The sequence below is a fragment of the Globicephala melas genome, chromosome 18 (genome assembly GCF_963455315.2).
Source record: "Globicephala melas chromosome 18, mGloMel1.2, whole genome shotgun sequence".
NCBI classification, from domain to species: Eukaryota; Metazoa; Chordata; class Mammalia; order Artiodactyla; family Delphinidae; genus Globicephala; species Globicephala melas.
In genome coordinates, this window is record NC_083331.1 from 4,281,771 (window position 1) to 4,290,356 (window position 8,586).

Here is an 8,586-nt window from a genome sequence, read left to right on the forward strand (position 1 = left end):
TGTGCGCTGAAATTGTAACTGACTTTCTTACATTTCAATGCACCGCTGTAAAGAACCTTATGACTTCGCACATTCCTTTTTTCTTGCTCATGAAACTCTGTTTCCCAAGCTTCTCCCCTCAGATTTCTCAAGCTTTTTCTGAGAGTGTCAGTGGGGAGAACAGCAGCCGGGTAGACTTCCCTGTCCGTTCTGTGTGATTGGAGCGGTAAGCCAAGGGGTGTCGTTCTAAGCCGTGTCCCGTGTATCCAGGAATTCAGCTGAAGAAGGTGCAAGAACTGCAGGAGCAGGAAGCCAAGCGCGAGCCCGTGGGCAACGACGTGGCCACCATCCTGTCCCGCCGCATCGCCGTCGAGTACAGCGACTCGGACGATGACTCGGAGCTGGACGAGAACGACTGGTCCGACTGAGGCTGGCGCCCAGGGCCCCGGGCTGGGGAGTGTGCTGACGATCTCTGTGGCCCCGGCGCCCACATAGTGGTATTATAATCCCGTAGTTTAGCGACTTTTGTATCGATAACGTGAGATTGCTCTTGCACATGCAAAAATTCTGGGTTTTTCAGTATTTACTGTGGAATACTTAAGTGCCACGAAACATAGCAAACCGTGCTGCACACGAGGAAATAAGCTGTAACTATTGCATTGTCCCGAAAACAGCCTTCTGCTTCCTTCCTCCTGGCCACGAGAGTACTTAGTGCAGTTTGGGTTCACTCCCCTTGATCATTAGAATCCTGCAGACTCGCTGTGCGTTTGTGAAGCTGCCTGATGTTTGGTCTTTGCAAGATTAATGACTGTGCGTCAGACTGATGTCTTCCCATCCGTAAGAGATATTGTTTCCACTTTTTTTTTTTTTTAAATGTGTTTCAGAAGAAGTTGGTTCTAAAGAGAAAGATTTGACAAGTAGGAGAGTTAGATGTTTCTGTTTTCAGTCTCTCGGCCTGGTAGCCTCTGTGCGTGGGAACGCTCTGTTGAAGAATTGCGCTTCCTTTGCTCCCTCTTGTGAAATGGGAACTTGGCCCTTTGCAGGCAGGATCCCCTGTGGGCATCCGTGGAGCCGGTGCTTGTTGAGGAGTTTTGTAAGAGGTTTCAGCAGCGCAGCCGTAATGAAAGTGGAGATCAGCCCTTCTTCCTTCAGGGCCACTGCCGTCTGCGATGGCATGCAGAGCCCTTGGCGGTCCTTGCAGCTCGGGTGCCAGCCTGCCCGGCCCCGGGTGGCCCCGGGTGCAGAGCCCTGCACAACCTCTCTTCCGGAGCCATGTGCCAAGTGAGGCCACGTGGAGGCCTCGGTGCTGCAGAGGAGGGGCCGGGCGGCACCTCGCCCCACCTGGTCTGAATCCTGACAGCTTCAGTTTAGGTGAAAGGAGACTGGGGCAGCTTTTCACCTTTCCTGGCGCGATGGCCAGTTAGGGACCCAGCACGAGTAGGGCCTTCGCTCTGTCCTAGAAGCACATCGGTCCCTTTCCCACACGGTTGTCAGCACATGAGGCTGGACCAGGTACCTCAGAGGAGAGTCGCCCCTTCGCTGGAGCAGGTCATGTCCCTTCCTTGTCCCCTCCCACGTGGTGACACGCGAGCCCAGGCAGATTTTCCTGCCCAAGGCAAACCCCTGGGAAACTCATGAATGAGAGCTTACATTCTGTAATGCTGGGTGAAGGGTAACTGCTTGTTTGGAAGGAATAAACATCCCAGGCTTTGATCTCAGATATAACTTCACAGATGTACGAGACACTTTACCCACTGAGCAGTTCTTTCGTCTGTACCGTGTGTCAAACGGACTGTGGGTCCTAGTGACTCAGTTGTGGCCCAGGAATCTGTAGCTGAGACAGAGGTGTTTGGGTGGATGGTAGAATGTCAGCAGGACCCTGACTGCCGGCTTTTGTTAATGAGTTCTCCTCAGGACGTCACCGGCCCCCCCATCACGTCTGTGTCCCCGAGGGACACTTGTGGCCTGTGGAAGGTCGTGGTCATCCTGTAAGGCCAGCCTGACGGGCTTTTAGTCACCTAGGTTGGAACTCTGAAAAGCCTCAGGTCTGTATTACCTTTCCCAGTGCCCGGGCCAGGTTATCTGAGTCTTTTCAGCTAAAGCCAGCTGTCTGGGCACGTGGTTCTTGATTGAGTTTCTGTGTCTTGGAGCTCGTCACCATACGTTTATTGCCTGTAAGTAGTAGCTGTTAATGAACTTTTCAGTTTCTCTCTTTAATTTCTCTCCTTTTTTTCCCCAGTGTGGAGGCCAACTGTGTTGGCATTTTCCTTGGGACTTTTACCACTTTCGATCGTATTTTGTCTTTCTTATAATATTTCGTCTTTAGCTTTACTTTGGATAAGGAGTCACCTGTGTCATTCTAGAACTTGTATTTGGAATGCTTCTTTGGTTTTTCTTACGGCCCTTCTGTCCTCAGGATGGAGAGAATGCGTAAAGCTACTATCCGTGTCAGGATTTCTTCTGTTTATATCTCATCACGATAAAATTAGTGGCACTTTATCCGTAAATATTCATGAGCCTGTTAAGTATTGGTTGTCTTCCTGTAGTTTAATTAGCAAGTTATTTTCAACTTGATGTTCTGACTAGTGAAAAAGCTTTCGCCCTGATGTGTTACGTAGCCCTTAACAGAAGGGGAGAGGACTAAAATCCAGTGTAGATTATTTTTTGCAGTATTTTTCTCAGCGCATTTGATTTATTCTAAAAATGAAATCCAGACTTTTTCTAATATGATAGTACATGAAAAGGAAAAAGTGACTATTTTGAATTGTCCGTTCTCATTTGCAAAAAGTATTTACAAAACAGATGGAGAAAAACATGTAAATGCATCCTTCATATCCATGGATTTTACATTTTAAAGTAGTTGTATGTGGTAAGGTTATTTTAAATTGTCCCGTTTCCCCCGGCATGTATTTAGTTTAATTTCTTACAAGCTTTTCCTCACGTCATAGATCAGGCAGAGGGATGAGAAGATTCCTCAGAACCACCCATGATGTGGTTGATTTTCTGTTCTTGGCCCCAAACCATAAGATTTGGTCACTTTTGGTTTTCTTCAGTAGAAGTATACTGTTGGAGAATTAGCATTTTCATTTCAGTAAATTTTTAGAATATCGAAATCTTTTCTGAGCACCAAGTGGCTAGGTTGTGAAAGTTTTGTAATAATTTGCAGCTGAAATCCATGATACATTTTCATCCATTGAACACTCATGGGAATGTGTCAGCGACAGTAGCAAGTAATTTTTGTTTTCTAAACCAGAGTCTGTCATCTTGCAGTATTACCAATGCTGTTGTACATTGAATTTAAAGTGGTATAAAAAAAAAAACCTCCTAGTAAACAATTTTTATCTGTTTGTAGATCTTACTATGGATTATGTACAAGTAACATCTAAATAAAACTACACTTTTCACCCTAAACACCTTTGCTTATTTATAACAGTGTTGTATGTTTCATCTTTGGCGGGGAGGGGGGGAAGTTGGGGGTTGGGTGGGGCTTTTTTTTTTTTTTTTTGCGGTACGCGGGCCTCTCACTGCTGTGGCCTCTCCCGTTGCGGAGCACAGGCTCCGGACACGCAGGCTCAGCGGCCATGGCTCACGGGCCCAGCCGCTCCGCGGCATGTGGGATCTTCCCGGACCGGGGCACGAACCCGCGTCCCCTGCATCGGCAGGTGGACCCTCAACCACTGCGCCACCAGGGAAGCCCAAAGGTGGGGCTTTTAATTAGCATTTTCCTTATTAGGTAACAGAAGATACTGCTCTGATTTCCATTTAAATTTCTGCACAATTCTTGTGTAGCCAAGAGTTCAGGTTGGATTCTCGAGTGAGTCGGGAAAGCACTGGTACAGTTAGAAAGAAGAAGCCGTTCCCAGAGCAGGAAGCAGCCTGCCTGGAAGACAGAGGCGTCTCGACCGCATCCAGTCTCAGTTATCATAGCGACTGATACCCTGAGCATTGATTGCTTCTGAGATGCTTCCATTTAACCTTTGAAAGGGGCATCCTCTCTGCGTCCTGTGGGAGGGAACGGAGTGAAGATCAGCTGCTGGCCCGGGGAAGGTTCTCGGGGGATCTGAACTGCAGCATTGCGGGGGGTCGGGGGGTAAGAGGGGCGCCTTAGCAGGAGCAGGCTGGCGTCGAGGCTGCTGTGGCCGCTGCCCCGAGCTGCCCGTGTGCATGGTGTGCTCCGCGTGTGCTACGTTCCTCTGCATGTCCCGAGACCCTCCCGGCACGGCCCGACCCCTCGATGGTGAGCAGCTGCTTGTGCAGTGATTGGATGAATGACAGATTTTCCAGTTACTTTTTTTCACCAGAAGTTAATTGTGTGCCATTTTTACAACATGAAGCATTTTGCCAGGTACCCCGTGTTTCCTCCTTGTCCCTGGACGCACGGCTCCCACTCTGTCTGGGTGTGTTCCCAACAGCCTGGGCTCCGCAGCACAGACGTGGGGCCTCGTGTTTACTGTTACAGCCTGTTTGTTGAGCACAGCACCTGGTACTTCCTAGGGGCCCACACATCTTTACTGACTGATGGTCGTTTGCAGAAGAAAGAGCAGAAGAGAAGCCTTCGTCAACACACACTCGAAGGCTTAAGAAGAGTGTAAATGCAATAACCCGCGTAAAGTGCACAGAACTGTGCTGGACACCTTGTCGACAGATGGGAATGTTGGCTGTAGGCATCTGCAGGCCACTTGCTGAAGATGAGGCACAGGTCGGTCTTAACCCTCATGGAGCATCTCGTCTAAAGAGAAAGACGTCATATGTTGTCGAATAAGTAATTTTGATCATTGTCTGTGTACTTTACTCAGGGGTGAGGTGAGGTCTGCTCAGTCTAGACTGGACCAGGGGAAGCTGAGGTCTAGGAATGGACAGAAATTAGCTGGGAGCCAAGGGCAGGGAGGGGGTTTCTCAATAGCGGGGACAGCGTTGGTGTTTGCTGAGTGGGAAAGACCGTGACAGGTGACCATGGAACCCAGGGATCAGTGAAATGGAGCGAGAAGAAGGACAGTGTCATGAGATGGGGTACAAATAGGGTGGAGACCTTCCTGGGCCCAGTACTCAGGACCGAGGGGGCTTTTTGTTTTTTTCGGCTGCATCAGGTCTTCGTTGCTGTGCGCGGGCTTTCTCTAGTTGCGGCGAGCGGGGGCTACTCTTTGTTGCGGTGTGCAGGCTTCTCATTGCGGTGGCCTCTCGTTGCAGAGCACGGGCTCTAGGCGTGCAGGCTTCAGTAGTTGTGGCTCGCAGGCTCTAGAGCGCAGGCTCAGTAGTTGTGGCGCACGGGCTTAGTTGCTCCGCAGCACGTGGGATCTTCCCAGACCAGGGCTCGAACCCATGTCCCCTGCATTGGCAGGTGGGTTCTTAACCACTGCGCCACCAGGGAAGCCCCTGAGGGGGCTTTTTAAGCCACCACAGCTGCAGCTTCAAACGTATAGAAAATCTCTCCATATTTGCAGCATGTTGGTTATTCATTGATCTCGACAGCCTCGTGCCTTAGTACTAATACTCTATGTAGCGTATTAGTTTTACTTAGGTCAGTTTTACTTATTTATTTATATTATATTTAGAAGGCTTCTTAGTGCTAGGCTAGTCCAGCTCCCTAGCCTTAAAGATGGGGAATCTGGCCATCGCTTGGGTTGCAGAACTTGGTCTCTTAAGTCTTATTTTCAAACGGTGGTGCCCCTGTTCCACAGCAGACCTGTTCAGTAAATGCCCACGCACCCGTATCTATCCATCCACCCATCCATCAATCCACCTTATTTCATGCATTTCAAAGTTCCAGTATACTTCACCCCTGAGCACTTCAGTATATCATAAATTAGAGTTTAATATTTGTATTTAATGTTTTAAGGTAAAAGATACTTAGAGTGAAATGCACACATCTTAGGTATAGCATTCAATGAGTTTTAAAATGTGTGCGCTCGTGTAGTGCAAATCCCATCAAGATAGAAGCATTATCCTCACCTCAGAAAGCTCTCTCGGGCGCTCTCAGATTCAGTTCTCTCCTATTCCAGTCCCCAGAGCAACCACTGTTCTAGCTTTTTGTTTGTTTGTTTGTTTTCCATGGGTTAATTTAGCCTGTTTAGAACTTCATCTAATAGAATAAAACAGTACGTGCCCTTTTGCTTCTGGCTTCTTTGAGCGTAATGTTCTTGAAATTCATTCACGTTATTGCATGTGTCAATTGTTAGTTCCTTTTTATTGCTGAGTACTGTTCCTTTGTATGAATATACCACAGTGGGTTTATCCATTTTCTTGGATAAGACTTAACACAAGTCCCTTCTGGACATACGTGTTCATCTATCTTTGGATAAAAGTCTAGGAGTGACATTTCTGTATCGTCGGTAGGTGCCTGTTTAGTTTTATAAGAAACTGCCAGACTTCTGCAAAGTGGATATACTGTTTCATCGCCATCAGCAACGTTGCTCCACATCCTTAGATGTGATTTTCTTTGTATTTATCCTGCTTGGGGTTCACTGATATTGAATCTGTAAATTTATGTCTTTCATGAAATCTGGGAAATGTTTGGACATTATTTTTTCAGATATATTTTCTGCCCCTTTCCATACTTGCCTTCTTATACTGCTGTTACAGGCAGATCTCGTTTTGTGCTTTGCTTTATTGCACTTCACAGATACTGAAATTTTTTCAAATCAAAGCTTTGTGGCAACCCTGCCTCAAGCAAGTCTGTCGGTGCCATTTTTCCAACAGCATTTGCTCACTTCATGTTTTGCATCACATTTTGGTAACTGTCTCAATATTTTACTTTTTCATTATTATATTTGTTATGGTGGTTTGTGATCAGTGATCTTTGATGTTACTATTTTTAATTGTTTTGGCATTTTTTAGCAATAAAGTTTTTTAAATTAAGGTATTTACATTAATTTTTAGATATATTGCTATTGCACGCTTAATAGACTACAGTATAGTGTAAACATAAATTTATATTCACTGAGAAACCAAAAAGTTCACGTGACTCGCTTTATTGCAGTGTTCTGGAACCAAACCCGCAGTATCTCCGAGGTCTGCCTGTATACATATGTTAGACCTTTTGATGTTGGCCCACAATTGCTTGGGACTCTTTCGATTTAAAAATTCTTTTTCTTCCTGTTTTGCGGATTGGATAATTTTTATGTCTCCATCTTCAGGTTCACTGGATCTTCATATGTAATCTGTAATTTGCTCTTAAGCCCATCTAGTATATCTTTTATTCATTGTTCTTTTTTTTCCATTCTAGAATTTGCTGTTGGTTCTTTTTTTATAGTTTCTCTGCTGAGATTTCCTACTTGTTCATTTATTAAAAGCTTATTTTCCGGGACTCCCCTGTTGGTCCAGCGGTTAAGACTCTGAGCTTCCAGTGCAGGGGGCACGGGTTCGATCCCTGGCCGGGGAACCAAGATCCTGCCTGCCTCGCGTCACGGCCAAAAAATAAGAATTATGTTCCTTTACCTCTTTGAACATAGCTACACCAGCTCTTTAAAAATTTTTGCCTGCTAATTCCAACATCTGGATCTTTTCCGGATGAGTCTCTATTGATGGCCTCTTCTCCTGAGTGCACAAGGCCTAGTAGTTTGGGTTTGTATCCTAAACTTGGTGAATAACGCATTTCAGAGACTCTGGATTCCATTATGTTCCTCTGAAAAGTGCCAATTTTTTTCTTTTTAAGAGAGACAGTTAACATGGCTAGAATTAAGCTCCCAGTGCTTCCCCACTCCCCTTGCAATGTATAACAGCAGAAATCTTTTAGGTTCTTTTAGTTTAGTCAGGCTGCCTGGAGTTTGCGTTGCTCAGGCCTAGTTGCAGGATCAACGGGAGGTGGGCAGTTTTTCACAGAATGTTTGGGTCCCTTCTCAGGCTCTCCTTTCTTGGATCCTCCTTCACTTTCTATCTACTCTGGTCTCTCTGAACTTAGTCCTCTTATTCTTTGAGCCAGTGGACTTTGGGATACGCCAGCAAGGCTTCAGGGTTTCTATTCAAGTTTAGCTGCCCTGCTTGGCAGGACGGAGCCTGTCCTCAGGCAAAAAAGCCATTAAAAAACAGGAAATGCACCAAACTTCTTTCCTTCCAAGCGTCAACTTCCTCTACTGTCTTTTTGATTTCTCTCCAGTGCCTTAAATAGTTGTGAGGTCTATTTTGTCCAGTTTATAATTGTTTTCTGTAAAGAATTGGTCTGGAATGGGTTAGTCCTTCATTCCCAGGAGCCCTCAGTCTGTAAATATTTGATGCAATGTTTATTTTTAAAATATTTTTAAATGTGATTTTTAAAAATGCAGACTGTTGTTGAATACCAAAATATAACAGACCACCAACGGTTCAGATTTTCTACCAGGCAAACCTGTTTTTGCAAGGACTCTGCAATAAAACTTGCGATATCTTTATTCATATGGTATAGAAGGGTTGCACGCATGGTGTGCTCTGAAACACGTGCTGTATGCATCTCCTTGTGTCTGTGAATCAGGGTATTCTCTAAACCGCCGGCAAAACACAGTACATAAATAATGTGGAGACTGAAGCTACTTTTGCAAATTGCCGGCCTTAATTAACCCCAGTCTCAAATTTTTATGTTCCCCAAAGAACCTTAATGTTTTCATTGAGTGTTAGAAATGGAAATTCTATTATTGG

General features: G+C 45.7%; 1 protein-coding gene across 6 annotated transcripts in view; it reads left to right on the top strand.

The window, feature by feature from the left end:
* WASF3 (WASP family member 3) overlaps positions 1 to 3,390 on the top strand; it is a 90,505-nt gene extending 87,115 nt beyond the window's left edge. For all 6 annotated transcript variants that reach the window (XM_030882641.2, XM_060287755.1, XM_060287751.1 and 3 more), the window contains one exon: positions 250 to 3,390. In XM_030882641.2, coding sequence (XP_030738501.2) covers positions 250 to 407 — 158 coding nt within the window. In that variant the 3' untranslated portion in view covers positions 408 to 3,390. The remainder of the gene's footprint in view (positions 1 to 249) is intronic.
* Positions 3,391 to 8,586: the final 5,196 nt, after the last annotated feature.